General features: G+C 40.9%; 1 protein-coding gene across 1 annotated transcript; it reads left to right on the top strand.

Moving 5' to 3' along the window:
* Nucleotides 1-2,264: 2,264 nt before the first annotated feature.
* On the top strand, nucleotides 2,265-23,264 carry LOC142100740 (diacylglycerol O-acyltransferase 2-like). Its single transcript, XM_075184512.1, has 8 exons — nucleotides 2,265-2,505; nucleotides 5,052-5,180; nucleotides 6,318-6,425; nucleotides 10,283-10,353; nucleotides 12,919-13,123; nucleotides 13,726-13,900; nucleotides 18,955-19,157; nucleotides 22,462-23,264. Exons 1-8 carry the CDS (start codon nucleotides 2,466-2,468, stop codon nucleotides 22,614-22,616), a joined length of 1,086 nt encoding a protein of 361 aa, XP_075040613.1. The 5' UTR covers nucleotides 2,265-2,465; the 3' UTR covers nucleotides 22,617-23,264.
* Nucleotides 23,265-24,183: the final 919 nt, after the last annotated feature.

Genomic DNA, 24,183 nt, shown 5'->3' with positions numbered 1-24,183 from the left:
TTGCCTATAGCAACCAATCAGATTCTAGCTTTCATTTATTTAGTACCTTCTACAAAATGATAGCTAGAATCTGATTGGTTGCTATAGGCAACATCCCCACTTTTTCAAACCTGCAGCTTAGTAAATCTAGCCCTTAATTTTGACTTCTATCAAATCCTCACAGTGGATGGCTGGTAGAGATCAAGTAGTAAAAAGGAAGTTTAAAGCCCCAAACAAAATGATTGTGCAAAACTGTTTTTCTATAAACCATGTTGCGCTAAGTCTATACTTAGTTTGTTTATATGGAGTTAGAATGCAAGGGGTGCAACAAATGGATTTTTTTTTTGCAAGCAGGGAAAATATTGATGCTCTTGCATGTTGCACACAAATTCTGGGCAGTTTTATTTTTATACTGTAATTAAGGATTGAACTAGAACATGCCCCTCTCTGAATTCTAAATTATTTCCTCCTGGAATATGCTTTGTCTTCACTTTTTAAATTTGCCCCTTCTGCAGCACTATAAGGTGTTGTTGCCAAAGTACAAGACTGCACCTTCTAGCATGATTCAGTTGAATTAGATGTTAAGTGTTACTAATGTTGTTTCTTTAACCATGTGAACTGCACTACTCTGAATTACAAAGATCATTGAAGCATTATTATTTCTAAACTGCTATGAAGAAGAGAGATAAAAGCTTTTATGAATATTATTCCTTTGCCTTGGGGACATACTTCCTTTAATACCTATAGTTTACATCGCTTAATGGATTGAAACAAAGCACTATAGGGACACTATAATGAAACATGTTATTGTGTACTCTCATTGATTAAAATATTATATTATTAGTGGAAGTGCCTTGTAAGTAGTGGATGGCTCACACATAGCTTTTCATAAGTATGCAACTATGACTTTTTTAGGGTTTTAATGGCATGTTTGTAATTTAGGCCCTTTTGCTGGCTGGTAAGTAACTTAAATGGAACACATTTGTGTATGATCTTGTATTGGATTATTTGCACCTTTTGCTAATGATGCATTAATTTATCAGTTTGCCCTTTTTCTCTGTAGCATTATTTGGAGAGGTACCCATGTAAGGTCTGCAGCTGCCATTAAATATTTTTTGGACTTCTTATGAGATGTTTTACCTATCTGGAGGGCTAGTGTAGCTGCTGGTAATTTTCACTCGAAATGAAACATTTTTTATATGTAACCCAATATTGGTACTCATATTGGTTAATGTTAGGAATAAGCTATAGAAATCTCCAAGCAGAGAAATCACCATGTAAGTGTTAAATAGTTAATATATTTATTTTCAAATGTATGCAAGAAATATGTCTGTTTTTATTACTGTTTTAGGCAGGTTTTAAATGAGATGTTTAACCGGCCAGCATCTGAGAGGAAGAGAGATCATGTGACTTGATCCTCCTATTTCACACTTTTTGCTAGTTATAAATTGATTGAGCAAATTCCCCTTTTTATTTTTATAATTTTAATTATTAATTTTAAATAATGGCCGTCACTAAGCATAAGAAGTCTGGAAATTCTGGTGTTACTTTTTCATTATTTGCTGAAACCTTCCTTTATTTTGCATACATTTTTACATTTCTCCTAAACAGCATAAGGAAGTCTGTCCTCCCTGCATTAAAGTGTTGACTAAAATGTTATTTACATGATGTATTTAAAATGGACTTTCAGTATATTATATGATTTGTTTAGAATTTTAACTATGCAAAAGTATTTCTGGTTCAAATTATCAACCTATATTTGTATTGTTTTGTTTTTTTGTTATCTTCATTGAGGGAATATATGTGAATGCAAGCGATTTGTTACTTGCAGTAGTATTTTAAATACTTACAATATCACTTATTGTGGAAAGCAAGAAACATTGATTGCAATAAACTACCATTCTTACCTAAAACATGGTTATATTTATTATAATTGATTGTAGTAATTGTGCAATGGCATGTATTAATACTGACAAACATTAAAAAAAAGATCAGTGCTTATAATAACTCTGGTTCTAAAATGATTATCACTAAATTACAGTGTACAGTGTGGCACATCTCAGCCACTTGCAGAGTTAAAGATTAAAAGGAGGACAGTTGACTCTTCCATTGAGCATCCTCTGGGACACACACTGATAAGGGCCTGAATTTGTTTTGGACTGAGTCCCATTAACCCCAGACCAAGGACAGAGAAGAATTTCATCACAACATGGAATGTTCCATTGTATAGCTTAAAGGGAGATATATCGCAGGTGTTTATGATATCTACTAGCCCAGTGTCCTCCAATGTATCTTTGTAATGATCTGGTTGTGGTGAACATATCACCTGTATGCCATCCTCTGTTACGCTCAGAGTGTTTGTAACTGTGATACACAAACCAGGTACTGCTTTGTCTCCCTTTCAGCTCAAGGATGGCATCTCCCTTCAGTAGACTTTAAGAATGCACTAAAAGTGACAACAGAAAGTAACGTGAATATTTGGAGCCATGAAAACTATTATCGCTGCATACTCCCGAGAGCTGAGTGGTAAGTCTTACTTGGACACCTGTGCTATCCATCGCATGGGTGTTACTGCAATCTATATGTAGCCCGAATACACTAATGTTATTGGTCGATGCTAATTGTTCCATGACACTGCTCTATCATAAGGATGTTACAAGTCACTAAGAAGTGAACTCTAAGGTGACGTCTAATATCCCTATTAAATACATTACAGGTTTACATTATCTTTGTGAATGTCAAAGACATAACATCACAGAGTGTAGACTACAAGATAGAATTTACAACATTCTGTGTATGTATGTATTTATTGTAAATGTAAGTATTAGGCATAAAAACATCTCTTTCCAACATGTTTTGCCTTCAGTCTACGCAACAAGATCTAGAGTCTGAGGCAGTAAGAGCATAAGGTAGCAAGACATGTCCTGAAGAATGGCTAGAAGTGATATGGTGACTGGAGTAAAACCACGTCCATCCAAACTAAAGCCACCCATGATTTGTAGCCATACGTCTGATCCTCCAGGGCTCAGAGATCATCACAGAGGGAAGCCATGAAAGTTCTCTAATAATCGGATGCTGGGACTGCTGAAATAAGCACAGTGTGGGGACAGCAGGTGAAAAAGATGTATGACCTCTATAAAGACCCTCAAGAGAGAGCCAATTAACCTGTCAATAATCCATGTGTGTACAAAACAGACTGATATGAATAGTTATTTGTAATCATGGTGAAGAAAAGTCCAGGTAGGATTATTACATGCTGCCCCAGTGGTGCCTAAAATGAGACAACCTGAGGTAGCTGTCTCAAGAAGCAAAATTAATTTAATACTAAAAAAGTCAATTTTGATGATATAATTGTAAAACTTGTCTCTTAAAGTGTACACAACTAATACACAAATGTGTTGTGGTAGTTTGTATAAAGGACACTTCAGGCAGCGGAACCTCCCTGCACCCTGCCACCTATGCTAATATAGAACTTAGAAACAAGTTTTAAATTACACAGGACTTGTTGTCTGACAAGCAATATGTTGGGAGGCAATATTTTTAGCACTGTTTTTTTTATGTGATATAGTCAACATATATGTTCACAGATGTTATGGGATTTACATATTATTGCTAGTGCCCAAGACCTGGCTCAAGACTTGTGCCTCCGAATTGTGTTAGGTGGGGTACACTTGTGGGTTACTTCATAAAGCTCATATTTTAAAAAAAATTAGGCCTGTATAGAAATTCATCATCATCAGCTATTTATATAGCGCCACTAATTCCGCAGCACTGTACAGAGAACACACGCAAATCAGTCCCTGCCCCATTGGAGCTTATAGTCTAAATTCTCTAACATACACACAGAGAGAGAGACTAAGGTCAATTTTTTAATAGCAGCCAATTAACCTACTAGTAAGTTTTTGGAGTGTGGGAGGAAACCAGAGCACCTGGCGAAAACCATTGCAAACACAGGGAGAACATACAAACTCCACCCAGATAAGGCAATGGTTGGGAATCAAACTCATGACCACAGTGCTGTGAGGCAGAGGTGCTAACCACTAAGCCACTGTGCTACATAATTTCATATGTTTCGGGGAGACCTGTTATGTAGTTGGATATGATCATATAACACATATGGGCTTGGGTTCGGAGCTAGTGGTTCCCAAAAATGTTATCAGCCATAATTATGGAGTTAATAGCATATTCTCTTTTCCCAAAAACATTTCCAAGTACCTGGTGAAAGAGAGGCTGCACACTGTGAGTTTGATCCCTATTGAGAAGCAAAATCTATTTGTGTGCCGTATCTTGCGTGAAATTATTCTGTGCCTGCTCAGAAATGGACCTTATCCCAATGAATGTAATTGCATGCAATTCAAGTCCGAACGCATATCACTCTTACTACTGCCTATGACTTGATAGTCTGATCAGGCAATGTACAGTAAGGGTGTGACAAGGGCATGCAGATGTGGCCGGTTCAAGTCTTGAGTTTATCTTAAGTACGTTTGTTTACAAACCTATCATTTGCACCAGCTACAGGGCAGGTGTAAGTGCTGATTGATAGTAATGACTGGCAAAGGAAAAGTCTTTGTTTGAAAAAGTACATGTATGTGTGCCACTAGAGGGCAATAAAACATTTGAATGCAGTAAGAGAGACTATAGAAACGCATTGTATGTACAGTATGCATTAAGAACATCTTGATTTATGTATTTAACTTAAGCAGAAAAATATTAAAAAAAAGTTTATTTAAACCTATCATATTTTTATTAATAATTATACAGCCCTGAGTTGTTCATTAATTTTATAATATACTTTTTGTGTATGCATTTTGATACAACCTTATATTGCACATATTCTTGCGCGTACACTGCACTCTGTTCTGTCTGTTAACATACAGATGGCACGTTTAGGTAGAGCATACTTACATCCAGATTCAAATAGAAAGGCATCTTTAGATCCGCTTGGATTTGAATATGGTCGGAACTATGCTCATGTTATGTGCTCTTTTTTAAACCGCATCTTACATACAAGTTGCATTCCGATATGAATCAGGCCCAGTAAATGTGACCATCAAACTTTGTATGTGTTTCAGGAAGTAGACTGACGCTTTGTTCTGCACTGCGCTCTCTATCTGCTGCTACTACACCACCCCAAGCGCAGCTCCGCTCATTTATGCAGCTGTTTAGTATTCTACAATGGATATTTTCCTTTCTAGTGATGGGTGAGTTATGTGATATTGAGCTACAGCAGAATTGCAAGCAAAAATGCAAAATGCACTATACTTTATTATGTGACTGGTTCAAATGAAATGAAATTAAACATTGATACTTTCTATTTATGTAATAAAAGTGCACCTGTTTTCTGCACATAATTAATGCAGCCATATTGTGAGCTGAACCAGTTGTCATTAGAATGCAGCCTAGAAATTCACTTGGAACTATACTCCTTATGCTATGCCTCATGCTCAGTGATGTGACTGGTGAACTAATAGGCTGCATATCTCTGAAGGTTGAAATCGCCCTAAAATTCTTTGAGAGCTTATTATCTATTTGACACTATTACTGAAAGTGTACATAATATAATACTACAATGGTTTAGCATATGGACCATGATAATAAAAGTTATGAGCTACCTCTGAGGGCTCTGAGAAAGTGTAACATTTGTGCAACAACATTAAAAATTATTTATGATGTTGCATTATTTCTATTTCTTAATTTGTCTCAATGTCATTAGAACCAATTTAAAGTAGTGGCTAATAATTACAATAAAACTTAACATGCATGTTGATTTTCCTGGTGATTATAATAAGATTTGAAAGATCAAGAAGTTGAATACTTTTTTAATGAGTATTTGGCCTAACTGATTGACACTCTTATATTGTCATTATACCTCAGCATGTACGAGAGCCCCTTGTCATGTTAATAAATGGAAACATGCAGAAATAAGATTCTTAGGGCAGAATAACTTATGTCAGTATAGTTTACTGAACACAGGTAAATTAAGTGAAAAGTCCTTTATCTAAGGTGTAGCTCAGTGTTACTTGTCCTCACTGAATTACACCTGCACTGAGAGACGTTGATTTGAATCCCAGGTTCTGTTCCTTGTGCCAAACATTAGATTGAAAGCGAAGTATGCAGGCTTTTATTTAATACATTATAAATAAGTGAGCCTTACAGTAAATAAATAATTGTTGCCATAATAAATAATTACTTGATAATGGCAGTGGGTGAATGTAGAAACATCTGGGTGTATTATATTGCTTTGTAGTGGAATAATGTTGTGCCATCTCATCTTACATATCCATGTCTCATACTTACATACAATGAAGCAGACAAAACAATGTTCCTTGTCACTACAGGTCTGGTATTCCTTGTGGTAATTATATATCTATTCTTCACATATCTATGGCCAATATCTGCTCTGTACCTGAGCTGGGTCTTGCTGGATTGGGATACACCTGAAACAGGTAAGCAAAATAAATGACATGGTAATAAACAGACATCTCCATTAAAATGCATGGGTAGACTGAGGGCCATTACAAGAAAATATATTTGCAAAACCCTGTTAAAGCAATGATACTATTAATGTGTTTGTGCATAGAAAGTAGCAACCTTTCATCTGTGTGCAAATCCAGGCACAAAAATGTCATAAGGATGTGGCTATATTGCTATTAAGTAAGTAATCAGAAATGCATAGAAATGAAGTTTGCTTAAAAGAGGATCTCCACTCTCCTGATAACTGGTTTTAATAGTGATCAGGCAGCTGGAGATTTACAAAGTAACTTCTTGGTGAAAGTAACACGTGAGTGGACTAAAGTCATGACTAACCTCTGTGATCTCCCACTCATGACATCACACCCCTTCTCTCAGATTTCATGTGTGGGGTCCCCCTGCAGATACCACTACCAGCACTAAACTATGACAGGCTGGCCTGGTGACACTATAACTGGGAAACATGTAGTGTGTGGTCCACCTGTGATAATGTCCTGTAGACCTATCCTGTTCAGCACAGGCTGAATTCCCTAGGGTAAATAAAACCTTTTATTAAAATACACACTCCCCCACATTCTCATTTTTCCTATTTATTACAAACCTAAGTCCTTAGATGGGGTTCTCTCCTGTCTTCCATTTTTAATTCCAAATGGGAAAAATGATAAAGCCCCCTATAGACAATGCATACTGGTTCGCTAGGAGCCCTGTAGTGAATGATAAACCTCCTTTGTTCAGCATTAAAATTCCAGTCGTCATCATCAACTTTATTGGCCTCTCTCCTACATGATGGTATGCTTAAGGCCTGTCATATGCTTATACTGCACTTTAAAATATGTTCATGCAGCAGACACATTTAACACAGTATGCTGAGTCACACATATTTTAAAATACATGCAGCTCAGCATACACATGTAATTGCATCAAGGTATTTAGGTTAAATGTGCCCAATTCTACATGAGGCCTTATCTGTTCCATCCTTGTGACATCAACAGCAAGCTAGAAGGTGTGGGTAAACCATTTGTGCTAAGCAATGATATTCTTGTAATGACCCCTATGTAAATAAAAGCATCACATTTATATTACTTCCGGGGGGCAGCCGGCCCTAACAGCCATGATTCTGAGCGGCCCGGGGGGCCGATGCCCCTCTGCCCCCTGGCCCAGCCCGCCCCTGGATTGGACCCATAATACATTTTGTTATAATTAGGGTTCAATTTATTTCACTTCTAATTTAGCTCTCCTCACTTGAAATTGTAAGATATAAACGGAGAACACATGAATTTATGAAATCCAAGACAAATTAATAAACAGCGACTAAATTGATCTAAATTGATTTCCACATTAATTATATGGGGAAGCTCCTATTAAACAATGAACAAGATCCTCTAGCGATGATAGTTAGATACAGAGTTCTCCTTTATCACAGTTTACCAAGTGAAGAAATGTAAATTGGAAGAAGTGAAATAAATGAAATAAAATGAACGCTTATTATAACATAATGCAATCCCAAAAATCTGCAGTATTTGACTAACTGAGAAACACTAAAATATGTATTTACTGTCAGCCTAATTGTTTTTAAAATAATAATATTTACATTTTTAGATTGAACATTTTTATGGGTATGGAATTAAAGTTATATTTTAAGTTTATGATTTGTGTCTGGTTTGGTCACTCTTTCTGTATAATAGAATGTCGAAGTCAGCAAATTGGATAAAGTCTTTTCAATAAATATCTAGCAAACTTGTTTGTCTTTGTCTGAAAATATGCATAGAGCACGCTACGGCCTGGAAGGGCGTATCCAGCCGCAACACGTGGCAATAACAGTTTTTACACTTTTTATATACATTCGCACAAACACACACATTTGTAATTAGTACACATTAATTGAACTAATGAATTTTTGAACTAAATCAAACCTATTTGGGGATTTTTCAGCGTCTGCACTTTATATCTGTTACATAATCTCACTCAGGAGGAATGAACTGTCTGGCTCTTACTAACACTCTCAAACCAGGACTTTGTTTTTGAACCAAATCATTCCTATTTGGGGATTATTCAGTATCTGCACCCTATCTGTTACATATCCTCACTCAGGAGGAATGAACTTATGGAATCCGCATTTGGACAATATTTGTAACCAATACTAGTTTTTGTCGATTTGGCTATTACTCAGTGTTGTTGTACACACGGAAAGCCCTTTATACCACCAGCTGTTATACATCCAATATATGTGTATCTGTTTAATATTGCTTTTACAAGCTGTTACCTATTGATGCTACATGTAAGGGGCTGGTAGTTATCTACCACCAAATAGGTCATATACTGTCGCTATTTTATGTATGTATCTATGTACAGCACTGTATAACCTATACAATATATGTTACATTAAATTGTTTTATACATAACTACATTGTCCATGCGCCCAGGGACCCATCACCATCAAAAACACATTAATTGTAGCTATAACACATAGTTATTTATGTCGAAATATAGTAGTATTTATGTGTAATATTATAAGTTATATGCATATTAGTAAAACATGGTTCAGGTTAAAGGAAAGGTGTCATGTCTGGTATCAATTTAATCCCCTATTCATCAGCAGCTGTCTGATTCATTCGGCGAAGAGATCGCACATTGCATACTCTAGTTATTGGTGTTAGGGAATAAACCTTTAAAGTGATGCTGACTATAAAATGCTAATAGACTAGTTGAGACTGGATTCTTGGCGGGAAAGTCAGAACACATCCCCTGGAGAGATGACCCCCACCTTTGGATATTTTGGTTTGAACTAGCCTATGATCTGCAACACCCTGGACCCTCCTGAAACCTGGACCAATGGAAGCAAACCACGTCATCTGCATTGTTCCACTGTATTTCTATCTGCATATAAGCAGGAGCTTTTCATCTAGTGAACAGTCATCTTTGACCACAGACTTCAGACCTGAATGACTGTTCACTGGATGCAGAGCGCCTGTGATAAGTAACGGCTGTACTTATTATTATTTTGCTTGAATTATTCTGCTACTTTTTGAGAATAAATATTTGTGTGTTGGAAACACAAATCGAGATTCGACAATCGTTATTGGATAGCGACAAAACGTGCATAACAAGAATTAATATGTGATCACAAATACTGAACCTCACAATACCAGTACCCTGGGAGTGCCGCAAACAAAAGTAGTCCTCTTTCTTCACCACTACAATCATCATCATCAAGCTGCCTGCCACTGCAGAAAAGATAGCACAAAAGTGACTTTGATGAGGAAAGGGTAGGCCAGACAGATCCAAGGCTGTATATAAGTGCCTGTTTCATCGAGCATACATCCCATCATTGTCATGGTGCGCACACAAAACAGGGTCATTGTCATGCCACGTTTAAGGCCTTACTGTGGAGTGTCACATCTCCTAGGAGCATACGTAGTGTTTTTGATGTGCTACGCTATCCCAATTTCCTTAGACACCCCTAAAAAGACCGTAGCGCTGCTGCATGCACTTGCCACTGTTGAGTGTGACACACTTCCTAAAATTCACGGCAGTTGGGACAAAGGTCCTGACTGTCGGGAAGGTGGGACAGTGTCCTCAAATCAGGACAGTTGGGATGTATGGTCGTGCAACTAAACTAAACAACATTGCTACATAGGCCCGATATTGTGGTACGATACCATGTTGTATTGGAAAATAGGTATGTTCAGACTAAATATATTTAATAGAATTTATTTGTTTGAAAGTAGACATAGATGCTTGTTTTTTTGGATAAAGAGGTGGAAAAATGTATAATGTAGTGATTATCAAAGCCACTGTTTGAAGCCATCTTCTATTCTTTGTTGGTCTACAGGAGGTCGACGCAGTAAATGGGTGCGGAACTGGTCTGTCTGGAACTATTTTCGGGATTACTTTCCTATCAAGGTAAAATTTTGCAAACAAAAAAAACACTGAGCTCATAGTTTTCATACAATCCAAGATAAAGGGGGATCAACAAGGGGGATCAGTTTAGGAATTTACATGTTTGCACTTGTTATTAGCAATGCTGGCCACTCATATTACAATACAATTGTGTAATGGGTGCTAGGTAAAACAAAGTCACACAAACCACAATCCCCTTTCCGACACCCCAGGTACTCACTCGATCCCAAGGGACCACTATGAGACGCACCGTGCTCTCCTGCACGGCAGTCTGGGAACCACACCTTGCGTTTGATCACCCTACCGCATCCACTATTGCTGAAGCCTGGCCTTCGGTTCCTACAAGGGGAAGGACACTTAAAAAGAGACAGGTGCATACAAACAGCAAACAGTTTGGCAAGTTACCTGCCAATGACCACCTCACCAATGATCTCTAATTCTCCTCCAGGATTGGACTAACCCGCTCTGGGCCATCAGTATCTGCCCAGACACTCCACCCACCTTGCCTTTGGGGTTCAGGACTTTAGGTGCCCTTCCGTACCGCTAGAGAGGCCCTGTATGCCACTCTCAACCTACAACTACACTACTCAATAGGGACCCAATGTCCCACTTTTGCAAGGAATGAGTACCCGCATTCAATATCAGAACCTAGTGTCCTCTTTCTCATAAGAGCTCAATGCCCTGCTAGCCTGTCAGGCCTTGCGCCCAGCTAAACATTTATGGCCTCCTGCCATTCTAACTAAAAGGGCCTCTAGCCCACCTAATCAATGGGCCTTGTGCTCAAGTCTACCTAATGGGTCTTGTGTCCAAGTCTACTACTGGGGCCTTCTGACCTCACTACAATAAAGGGCCTTAGTGTCCTAACTTATTGTGCCCCAGCTAAAGGGCCTGCTGCTCTACTAAACTTTTGGACCTTGGGCCCACCTAAAAGGGCCTTGTTTCCACCAAACCTACCTATTGGCTAGAGCCCAACTAACTATTAATGGGCTAGCGCCCAATTCCCCTAGCCTGGCCAGGGCCTTGTGCCCCTCTAACTTGCCAATGGGCCTAGTGTCCATCTGTGCCCATGGGCCTTGTGCCCGACCTCCAGGAGTATTTTATACTTACCTGCTCTGCGCAGGATGCTCAAGTTAACCCGGCATCTACTGATCTTCCGGACACTCCAGCCAGTGGCGCCTCTTTGCCTGTTTGACGTGTTGGTAACAAGGGCTCCCCATCGACGATCTCTGCTTGGGCTTGATCTCGGCATCTTTTTTCCTTTCATGGCAGGGAAGCTCCTAGCCCTTACAAGGACTCCCTGCCACTTCTGCTGCCGCCGTCTTCTTCTTCTCTGGATGTCCCACAATATCCTCTTCACTCCGCTCCACTGTTAGGCTACTCAATTGTCTTTCTTTTAGTATTGACAATTTTTATGTCTTGTATAAAAGAAAATCAGTACATATAGTAACAAAGTAAGCTAGTAAGTTGTCAACTGTTCCTGACTTCATGAGAATTTATCTCTAGAAATTTGTGGTATTGGATATATCCTTGTTTTTTTTTCAATATTGACTCCATTAACATTTTTCAGTATTTGCTTTCTTTATGTTGTTAAGTCTTATAGAAAATGAATGTTTAAAATGCAATAAGAATACAGCAGTCATGTCATCTTATCTTGTCTTGTCTCCTCTATGAATCTAAATTAAATTGTGTGTGAGCTATGAATTGAACAAAACCAAACTGTCCTTAGAATTACAGTTAACTAGTATGTAACACATATAGAAAGAATATAGGGAAAACTGGGGTACATGTGTGCGATTAGCACTTTTGAAAGAGATCCTCAAAACTCAGCATTGCTTTAGATTATTTTGTACTCCACCAGTCAGCATTGTTACAGGAGAACGGGGGTTTAGCAATCTCTCACAAATTAAAAACCATCTCAAGTTCGCATCATGAGAAGAAAAATCTAACAACTTGGCTCTATTACCTATAGAGCATGAACATAATTCTCAGATGTAATAGAAGAATTTGTCTTGTCCTAGAACAGATGATTTAAGATGATTCCTTCTGCATCTTCTGTTGCCTCTGGATCATGTTTTAGCTGCACGTTTTGTTTTAGTTTATAATACTACATTTGTTTTTCTTTTTAAAAGGTTATGTTTTGATTCATATGTTTACTTTGCAGACAACGAAACATAATAAAGGTATTTGTTTAAATATTTAATTATATTAATATAACATTTTTTAAACTCATCTCTCAAGGAGAGGTGTGCCCAAGATCAGTATTTGTCAGGTGGCCCATAATACGTATAGCAGGTCCTGATGGTCTTGTTAGATTTTAAACTATGGGGGGTATTCAATGGTCCGAGGGTTCGAGCGCGGAAAAACTATTACCGTTAATACGGTAATCCCTCGCTGGATTTCAGCTCGCAGCTCCCTGAGCTGCGAGCTGATATCCAGCGAGTAATTTACCGTATTAACGTTTTTTTTTGGCAATCCCGCGGACAATTGAATATGCCCCTATGTTTTTATCTTTCAATCATAACATGTGTATTTTCATTATTTGCTCTAAATGTTGCTCCCTCTTTGCAGCTTGTGAAGACTCACAGCTTACCTCCAGGACGTAATTACATTATTGGCTCACATCCCCATGGAATTCTGTGTATTGGTGCATTTTGTAATTTTGTCACAGAATCCACTGGTTTCTCAAAAAAATTCCCTGGAATTCAGCCTCATTTAACTACACTTACAGGAAACTTCCGTTTACCAATACTACGCGAGTACATGATGAGTGGAGGTGGGTTGCATGCAGTTTATCACCATGGTGGTCTGGGATCTGAGACATGAAGGGTATTTGATACTGAAACATTTGCTTGTAAAGACACATAGGGCCTCATTTACAAAGTGAAAACTGCCCTAAGCCAGAGCAAAATCCTCTTTGCTGAAGGATTGCTCTGCATTGCCGCCCCAACAAAAAAATTATATGGGCGGAGCTAAGGAAAGTTACTCTCCTGAATGATTTGCTTCTTTTTACTTTACTCAGCCTTTAATCATGGATGACATGACAAAGTTCTTACGTTAGTTACACCTTTGCTATCTACTGCCCTTGTCTGCTATATCGCCACAGTCCCAATGTTCCAGTGATTAATATAGAGTGTGGTCTATTGCTTTGTAGGCTGATGTAGGTTTGGCATTTCTAAGTGGGTCAGGGAAGTGAGGCGATTGGGATGATTTCTGAATCAGGAATGTGAAGAAGCACACACACTGCTCTTACACAACCCCAAATCATAATGTAATCCTCTAAATGGCTGAATCTGTACGTTATAATCACATCACTTTAATTCTGTTGAGTATGCAAGCGTTATATGTTATACTTTCTTCCCAACTGTCTCTTCTCAGGACTATGTCCCGTGAATCGAAAGTCTATAGGATTTACTCTATCACAGAAGGGTCGTGGAAATGCCATAGTTATTGTAGTAGGTGGAGCTGCTGAGTCATTGTCCTACCAGCCGGGGGTCACAACTCTGATCCTAAGTAAGAGGCAAGGATTTGTGCGATTAGCACTGGAGAATGGGTCAGTATTACACCATACATTGATAGATATTAATAAATAGTGCTTAAGCGAAGTTATATTGGGCTCTATGAAAATTAGTGCACCCCGTTGCTCTGCTTTAGGAGCACTATGGTGCCATATGTAATATTTGCTCTAGACTTGTTTTATTACATGCAACTCAACTTGTTCTAAGCTTGTTTGTTTACATACAATACGATTCTAATAAATAAAATGAAGGGTTTTGGTACATGGAGGATCTAAATCATACCTGCCTACTCTCCCGGATTTCCCGGGAGGCTCCCGAATTTCGGGGAGTCCCCCCCCGACTCCCAGAAGAGTAGGCAAAACTCCCAAAATTTGTCGAAATTAACGGCAGTGAATGGAGGGGACGGGGCTTAATGACGTCATTAAGCTCCACCTCCTCCATTCAATGTCGTGAATTTCTGCTTTTTATAGTGGGGGCGGGGCTATGGTGACGTGAAATGTCACCACTTCCTCTTACTGCCCCATGTCACATGACTTCTCCCCCGGATCTCCCGGGGGAGAAATCTTAGAAGTAGGCATGTATGATCTAAATAACATGTATGTTTTTAGACAGTAATATAAACTAATTTGTCTCCAATAACAGAACAATAGCGATAACAGCTCATGCAACTACTATGGGGCCCAGCAGAGAGAAAAACTAAGAGTTCCTTTAGTCTGTCACAATATTAAACCCTATAAGATATGGTAGCTAATGATAAAAAAAATGAAAGTGTTTATGGGTCAGACACCTGCATTACAATGCTAAAAAATGTATTAATGAGTTGGTAATTGGTACCAGAGCAGATGTTCCTAGGTGTATTTCACTTTATGTCCCTGATTCATTAAGGATTGCAAAGCAAAAAAAAGGAGTAACTTTGCAACTGTTCCATTAGAGGGGTTGGGGCAGGCCCGGCGCTCCCATTAGGCAAGGTTAGGCACTTGCCTAGGGCGCCGGGCTCTGGAGGGCGCCACAGAATGGTAAATGACTTTAAAACTGTGCGGCGACCGCTGACCATACCTGTCACGACCGCCGCACAGCATTCAGATGCACGGGGAGGGGGGAAGAGGCTATTGCTCACCACCGCCGCCTCTCTGCTCTGTCTTCTCCCCTCCACTCACGTGGAGGGGAGGAGACGGAGCAGAGAGGTGGTGGTGGTGAGACAAGGTAAGGAAAGACGGGGTGAGGGGAGGAGGGAGCCGATTTTTGCGGGGTGGGGGCGGCGCCGATTTTTGCAGGGGGGGGCGCCGATTTTGTAAAAATGCCTAGGGCGCCATGGACCCTAGCACCGGCCCTGGGTTGGGGTAGAGCATGTCCTAGATCAACTTTAAATTTCAGTGTAAAAATAGAGCTATCAAGTATTTGTGTGCTACATGAAAAAGCAGCCAATATTTTCCTTACGTGCAAAATAATAAACTTATTTGCACCCCTTGCATTGTAACATGGTTTGTCCAGGAGCAAATGTACTCTTTTTTTTGCTTTGCTCTCCTTAATGAATCAGGCTCTATTAGGACTATAGACCCCTATAATTTTTTTATATAGGAGTCAAGGATTTATAGTTATACATCAAACACATAAACACTTTAATTAACTTTCTTGAATGATCATCTTTCATTAATTTTAAACTACTTTGACACTTTCACATACATACACACACACACACACACACACACACACACACACACACACTTGTTTTATTGCATCGTGAGGACCCATGTCTGGAACATGACGTTTAGGGACACCCCTTTCCTAATGCCCTGTTGACAGAAGAATCATAGGGCTATGTGTTGGAGCGGTTTGTCACCAGAGTTACCACATGAGATTAACATGACTTTGCATAAAGTACTGACACGGACTGCAAGATGTGGAAAGTGTCATGTACTTTGACTGTCTGAGGACATCCACATGCCCACTTACACCGACACCTAGCCATGGAGGCTACAGACCTGTTTAACCACGTTGCATAATTTCAACAAGTTTGATCCCTCTTTAAAGCTGTTATGCAGTTCTTTATGTAGAATTTCATCCCCGACCAGTTCCGGCACTCGGCATGTCTGTATAAACCTCATCAGGTGTTTCTCCATAGCCTGGGCCTTCTCTCTGTTCCAGGATTTCCTCCGCACTTCTTTGCAACCTAAAAGGAAGTAGAGTGGTCCATTATGGCTCTGCAAAATACAGAGAAGTCAGAGTTCTTCTGCATGCAAATTGTGTGCTACACCTACCTGTGGAAGCCATGGCTGGACACTGATCCCTTGTTGTCAGGTCCATACACCTCTCTTCTGACATGGAAGTGTCGACTAAATGCTTGGCCACTTGTCCCTCTGTCACGGGGGATTGCTCATCATCCGACATGTTGCTCTGTAGCAACATGTCTGAAAAGAAACAGATACAGAAACAGTCGTATGCAATTGGAGCCTCTGAAGTGTGACAAGGCTGCTGGTCGGCCAACATGTTTATATTTTGGTTATCTACTCCGCATTTGTCACGCTTTTCTGCGAGAAGTTCCATTGCAGCTTGCATGGCTGGTGTCAGCAGAATGGGGACTTTTCTCCCTCATTTTCCTCGGATTTTAATGCGAGTGAAATGCCGGCAGAGCTTCCTCTCAACCTTGGAAAGCGCTAAAGACACATTTTCGTGGAGATCCGAGGTATCTCTTGAGGAGAAGGTAGTCAGCAACATTTTTGAAACTTCCCCTTCCCTTTTTCGATTGAACAAGATCACCTGTGCCTGGGTGACTTTTGCAAGTAGTGCCCAGTGGTTAACCGTAGGCTCGATGGATAGCCCACTTCGGTAGGCTTGCTGCTTCTCATCGAGTTACAAATGCATCTTTATCACATCTTCCATGTAAGTTAAGAGCTGAGGCATGTTCCACATGAACTCCTTAAGAGTTTTCAAGGCAACCGATGAGATCAACTTGTTCCATCTTGCCTCATATAGCCTCCTGAAATTTCATGTGTTTTCAACCGCAGCAGTGCAGTCCTCCATCATGGCTTGGCACTCCACAATGCTCGCTATCTTTTTCAGGCCGTGCCCGATCTTGAGTGCCAACAAGGACGTCTTAAATGTACCTGTCTCCTCGTCATAGCCAGCTACCAGCTTCATAGCGTCTACTACGTGCAGAAAGTTTGATGGGGTGCTAAAGTCTTCCATCCTCTCCAAAGGGATAGCTCTTCTGGCCTGTTGCAGTAGCCTGCCCATTTCTCTAAGCTTACGAACGATGTACTCGTGCCTGCCAACATCTGATCCGACCCAGTTGAAAAGATGCTGTCCAACCTGCATGATGCATGGATCATTTTTGACTGCGAGTGAGACTTCATCCTGGGTCATGTCACTCAAGAGCTTCCAAAAGCCATTACTGATGTCAGGTGGAACAGGCTGAGCAAAGGCGCACAGTGACTGTTCTTGTCAGGTGTGAGCATGTTGCCCCTATGTAAATAAAACAAATTTATCCCACAGCGCACATATGTAATATGTATTCTGTAAGTGGATGGATCAAAAATAATGTACAAGAACACTGTGCAAATTTAACCAGGTCTACTGACTTCTTTAGTAAATGCTATGTTGCGATGCAAATTCACAGTCTCCATCTAACTAATAAAATGTTTAATAATAGGCATTTAAATGCAGTGCCTTACATGTCAGTAAAATAATCCTTGTAGAGATTCCTTTATTCCTCAAAGCAACTTGATTACAGGTAATCTTCCTTATACTTCCTCTCTTAGAGGGTAATAAGAAAAGTCCGTAAATAGAAAAATTCAGTAAACTGCATGTAAAGAAAAAAACCGTTGGAGTACTCACTCTGTACACAAGTTCCTTATATTAATTTTGCAGTGCAGGATCACTTACAGGTGCCGGTAGATAAATTTGTTTTATTTGTGTTCCTTTGGGGAAATTTCTGGAATTCGTCCCCCCCATTCCCACATTGGCAGCCTTTATACACTTCAGGGCAGCGCTATTTTTCTGAAATTTGACATATTTTTGTTGCCCCTTAGGTTTAGCTTACATCTCTTCATGTGTCACCACAGGTATTTCCTTGCAAACAAGCCCTGGCAGGCTACACAGTGCATGAAGCCTTCAGCATCCATCTCTTTGTCTGGAAGTTTGCACGGGACCAGAATGCCATGGCCTGCCCTCATTGCCTCAGCATTGTGTGAAAAGTTATCCCTATTGCGAAGATGTGCCATTTACATGCACCTTTCTTTTGAGTGCTTGGGGAATTTCAGGGGCCAGGCTACTTCACTCTCATTGCGTTGAACATGCTCCATGTGCCGGGCAATTTTTAAGAGGGGCTTCTCACAGTACAGGCAGTACTGCTTTTTGTTATATGCCCTGGAGCCATCACTGTTTCTGGATAGCGTTTGGACAGACACCGGGTCGTCTCTTCGACCCTCTGTGTTTAAAACACTGCTAGCAGAAGGTCAAGAATGGTTGTGCATAAAACTCATCTCTGGGTACCTGCACTCTGCTGTGCTGGTGGGCAATGGGGCATCATTGCTGGTGTCTGAACCGCTCTTCTCTAAATTGTCAGGGGCATACTCATCTCCACTGCTTCTTGGGCTATAGTCGGAGCTACCGGTGGGCTCTATCATGCTTCAATGTCCCTGCTTTACCTTCAGCAGCAGGAGGAATTCGACTTTGTCTTTACCCACTTGGTGTACAAAGCGCTGGCAGGATGCAGTTATTTCCTTTTCCTGCCCCTGCTATACATTTGGACGGAATACTGGCCTCTAGCAGTGGGATGCACACACACTTTCTCCGCTCCACATTGGACACATGCACACTTTTGTTCCGACAAATGTGATTCGCGGGGATATACCAGATTTTTATGCTGAGCATATCGGCAAGGTCCCCTGCATTGATTATCAATTTTTCTCCCCACTACGACTTAGGTCCCCACAGTGTTGGTGTGTAAACAGGCCTGTGTCCCCACATGCATATAAATGCAAGTACACACACACACACACACACACACACACACACACACACTTTTTGTTTAAATTATCGTCTTTTGTGGCTCTCTAGTCATAATTGTTTTCTTGCTATCTCTGTCCAGGGCAGACCTCGTCCCTTCTTTCTCTTTTGGTGAGACTGACCTGTACCAACAAGTACATTTCACTGAGGGAAGTCTGCTTCATGCAGCTCAGCTAAAGTTCCAAAAACTTTTCGGATTTGCTCCATGTTTTTTCTATGGTCGTGGTCTAATATCAGCTGAATCAAAGGGCTTCATCCCTTTCTCCCGGCCGATCACAACTGTTAGTAAGTATTGCTAAGTATTAAGTAAGTACTAGTAAGTGTTAACATCTTTATGTGACTGTTATTGCGCATAAAGTGAATTCTCTCAATTTATGTAATGCCAGCCAGTGAAACAATCTAGAAAGACGGGGCTCTCCACTGCAAAGGTAGATAGGCTGTGGAATTGTCTACCACGGGAAGTTGTTGACAGATTCACTAACTAGATTTAGTTATGATTTTTTTTTCATATAGGGGAACATTACACAGGACTCTATATGCAGTGAAGTTCAAACTATAATTACAAAGAGGCAGGCACTTGCAGGACTCCATTAATTTTAATGAATAGAGATTTGCTCAGTGCGCCAAATATGAGTAAAGATCAATGTGCACTGTGATGCATACGGCAGAACCATTTAATTCAAGTGAATAGATCAAAAGCTCATGGAAGATGCATGCAATTTTAATACTCTTTTCACATGTTTTTGATGTGCTGATCATTAGGGTATGCATACACGGGCACCTTTCATGCACCTATGGCACATCCTGTCTCACCTGTGTGAAATACATTTACTTAAACCATATAAAGTGCACACAAGCAGTCAGATTGAATGCTGGATGGATCATGGATGCAGCTTGTCTTATTTCCGTGCATCCATAATCCAGTGGGACCTCTGAATCCTCGTAGGTTCTGCCAGTCATTCTTCATGGGTTTTGATGAACTCTTTGTTAAGTGCCATTTAAATTACGTTCACCAAGTGGTAAATGCATCTGACATGGGACATCATATGGCACTTTAATTGCATCCATGTGTATGAGCTCTAAATTAAAGTGAATGGATTCTTGCTGAACAGTTCATATTTATTGCCGCTGAGAATGTGTAGTCAGGATATTACAAACATCAACTTCAGATTGAATGCAGCAAGAGCCTGACGCAATATTGCAAATAAAGGAATAAGCAATTTGACTAGGACCATTGCTCCTAATATCACAGTGAGGATCAGTTACCCTCCCGATATCAATACATGGGGAACCATTTCACCCGGACACATCCTTATCTTTAAATTTAGGTATCCCTTATCCCAAGCACCCAAGAACCCGCTTCCCTTCTGGACTGATGGATCGGAACCAACAAACCCGCACCTGAGGGCGGTGCCTGTACTGAGACCAAAGCCGACTCTTCGAAGGGAGGCAGGTTAATCCATTACATAAATAAAGCTAATGTGTGTCCACCAAGCATAGGCCGTCGACTGCTCAATGTTTTCCGGCCAAACCTGGCTCCCTCAAGAACCAAGGCCCGCCACTATACCTAAATGAAAACTCACTAAACTCCCATAAATCTGCCCAATGGACAAACCCATACCTTCCTCTGTCAAGTGAACTCCATCCGACCTATAAAGGCAAGCACAATGGAAATAATTAAAGGATGCTCGATCCGCAAACAACCAATAAAATGCACATACCTGTCCACCACAAGTATGTGCATTTTCTATGCATCTTTTCAGCAACCTTCCCATAGGGAAAATAACTCCACATTCTCCGGGGAACTATATTGAACCAGCAGAGGACAAGTCAGGCCAGAAGGAATGTAACCTAGCTAGGTCAGATTGTATTTGCAATTAAACCTATGGACTAAACAAGGCCAAAATCTTTCCCCCAAGAAGGATCACTAAGAACGCTTGCACCCCTCATATAGCAATCTCCCTCAACAACAGCTCTCTAAAACCTGCCAGGCGCAAACACCATTCACCCAATCAGGAAATCACCACAGGCCCGGGCAATGAAGAAATGTCTGCTGCTGCATGGTGTAAAGCACCCCAGTGAACAAACAAGTGGCCAAATGCTACAGATCCGCAGGGGATTCCAATAAGCTCTAAGGCACAATAGAATTCCCATTGTCAATCAAAATGAAACGCACAGTGGTGGCAAATGCAACAGTCCATCAAAGGAGGCAGCAAATAATCAAAAGAAAGGGCGGCAGCCAAACTAGAGTGACAATCCAGGAATGACGAAAGAACCATGTGCAACCCCTTCAACAGCCCCCTGCATGTCCCTCAACATAGTGGGGCTAATGGGCCTCTGATCAGGCTGGACTGGTTGCTCCTAGGACCTGCCCCTCAATGCTTTGCTGATGAGAAAACTTTGAGACAAATCCACTTGACCATGGAGCTTAGCAAAGAAGGAGATACCTGCCAAGGCGGTGGACATAGCCGCCTTGGACTTCTCGCTTTTCTTGTTAGCCCGAATGAAAGCACTGGTTCAAACCACTGCATTTACAGGCTTCAGCATCCCAAAACTCAAACCACTCCCAGCAGGTCAACCTATGCTTCCTAAGGGTGTTAGGACCAAGTGACAGCTCCGCCATACCTTCTATTCTGGCTTGACAATATGCCAGACAGAAGCAGGACAAGAACCAATGAGGACCGCATCAGGCACCTGAACCACAAACTTATCCCAGAAGCAATGCAACAAGGCATCAGCCAGTCCATTATCGACACCTGGATTGTTCCTGGCTTGAAAGTTAATATCGATATGAATGCAAAGCAAAGTCAGTCTATGCAGCAAACTAATACCTGGGGGGGGGGGGGGGACACACTCTGCTTATTAATGGCCTGCACAATGCCCAGTTTATCACGCCAGAAGATGATCTGCCAGCACTGAAACCTAGGTGCCCACAACTCAACCACCACAACAAAGGGGAACAGTTCAAGCAGGACCAGGATAGCAGTCTATCCAGAACTAATCCACTCCCCAGGCTGAGGTGCAGCGTACCAATTGCCCAAAAAATATGCCAAAAACCAAACAGTCCCTGCTGAATACAGTGGGCTCGTGCCATAAGCGTACCCCGTTAAAATCCCGAAGAAACACATCCCAGGCCGCCAACTCCTCCCTAATCTTATCGTAAAAGGGGGATACAACAGTGAGATCTAGGGATAACCCAACAGGCAAAATTGAACAGGCTTAAAAGTGCCTTCTTCAACACGACACAAGGGGATCCCTGAACATCCGCGATTATTGAGTGCAGTTTACCGACCTTATCGGGTAGCGAATAGAGCCCTAGGACCTAGGTTTGTTGTTCCAAGTTATATAGTTTGTTTGTTGAAAAAAGACACAGGTTCAACAAAATCAACCATGTTTAACTGTGTGGATCCAGGCAAAACAATTTACCAGTGTTTAATTCCACGAAATTGACATAAATATGTTGATATAGTAATGTAATTACTGCTAGTCTGCTCACACATCACATTATAGATGAATAATCAGTGTACAGTTTGCTATTACTATGTTACAAGAATCCTCCTTGCTTTTTTCTCCTTCCTATTTTTCATAGTTGGGGAGCCAGTCACTGTCCCTCAGATAGAGGATCCAAGCCCAGAGATTGTGGATCGATATCACAACATGTACCGGTGTTCTCTACTCAAACTGTTCCATGAACACAAGACCAAGTATGGGCTGGGAGAGAATGCAGAGCTGCGCATCTTATGATGAACAATGTGGTGTTCTTGTGCAGTGCATGATCATAGTGGAGGCGAGAGGAAGGAAGAGACATAATGACAATGGATGGCTGGCATAATTTTGCATTGGGGCAAACAGAACTAAGTGGCCCAATAAGTGTCCCTGCCCCAGGCAAAAGTTTGAATGTATACCTATGTACTTTTTAACCAGTTTCCAGGCATTTTGGAAGCATGTAGACTGGATGAAAAAGCTGTTAGATAAATGTATTTGACTTTTGTGGCACAATTGCCCTCCCTGCATTGATAGTATACTGTGTATTGCCCTATTTCTAATGTAACATGTTGCATGTTTTATAAGTTCCCATTCAGTCAGTTAAAATCAAAGCATAAAAGGGAAGTAAAACACACATGACAAAAATGTAACTTTTTTTTGGATGCTTTTTCCATGTTCTGGTGAGAATGCAAGTATCAATTAACCGTGATGTTAGCTTCCAAGCCAATAGTATAAAGTAAAACTTACATGCCCACAGTATACATTGACATTTCTATGCCTACAGTATAGAGTTGCAACTTACAGCCATACAGTATACTTACAGTATACTGTATGGCTTTCATGCTCTCAGTATACAGTATGAAACACATGCCCGCAGTGAATAAAACAACTCACATATCCACCGTCTACACTATGGTTTTATTACCCTCTGTTATCTGCCTTTGCCTTTCTCTCATATTCTGATCCATCCTGGGCTCTCAGCCCCAGTCAAAATCCCCAATATGATTTTATTACCTACCTGAGCAGATCAATTAACACCCTATACTGTCTAACTCTAACAGGGAGTAAGGGGCAGACAGTCATCAGCACAGATAGATATTTTGCTTAATTGCAACCAGTGCCTCTAGAAAAAACGTGGGTAATTTACATCAAATAAGGGATTTCCACTCTCTGGGGGCAATGTGAGAGACATGGAGGATGGCAATGTGAGAGACATGGAGGATGGCAATGTGAGAGACATGGAGGATGGCAATGTGAGAGACATGGAGGATGGCAATGTGAGAGACATGGAGGATGGCAATGTGAGAGACATGGAGGATGGCAATGTGAGAGACATGGAGGATGGCAATGTGAGAGACATGGAGGATGGCAATGTGAGAGACATGGAGGATGGCAATGTGAGAGACATGGAGGATGGCAATGTGAGAGACATGGAGGATGGCAATGTGAGAGACATGGAGGATGGCAATGTGAGAGACATGGAGGATGGCAATGTGAGAGACATGGAGGATGGCAATGTGAGAGACATGGAGGATGGCAATGTGAGAGACATGGAGGATGGCAATGTGAGAGACATGGAGGATAGCAATGTGAGAGACATGGAGGATGGCAATGTGAGAGACATGGAGGATAGCAATGTGAGACACATGGAGGATGGCAATGTGAGAGACATGGAGGATGGCAATGTGAGAGACATGGAGGATAGCAATGTGAGAGACATGGAGGATGGCAATGTGAGAGACATGGAGGATGGCAATGTGAGAGACATGGAGGATGGCAATGTGAGAGACATGGAGGATGGCAATGTGAGAGACATGGAGGATGG

Source organism: Mixophyes fleayi, chromosome 9 (genome assembly GCF_038048845.1).
Source record: "Mixophyes fleayi isolate aMixFle1 chromosome 9, aMixFle1.hap1, whole genome shotgun sequence".
NCBI lineage: Eukaryota > Metazoa > Chordata > Amphibia > Anura > Limnodynastidae > Mixophyes > Mixophyes fleayi.
The sequence above is the reverse complement of the archived record's forward strand: the minus strand, read 5'-3'. Positions and strand labels throughout refer to the sequence as shown.

Bases quoted from the DNA above. Each gene is read 5' to 3' on its own strand.
- LOC142100740 (XM_075184512.1), top strand. From the start codon at position 2,466: ATGAAAACTATTATCGCTGCATACTCCCGAGAGCTGAGTG. The intron at 5,181-6,317 runs GTGAGTTATGTG...TTGTCACTACAG, and splicing joins ATTTTCCTTTCTAGTGATGG to GTCTGGTATTCCTTGTGGTA. The intron at 6,426-10,282 runs GTAAGCAAAATA...GTTGGTCTACAG, and splicing joins TTGGGATACACCTGAAACAG to GAGGTCGACGCAGTAAATGG.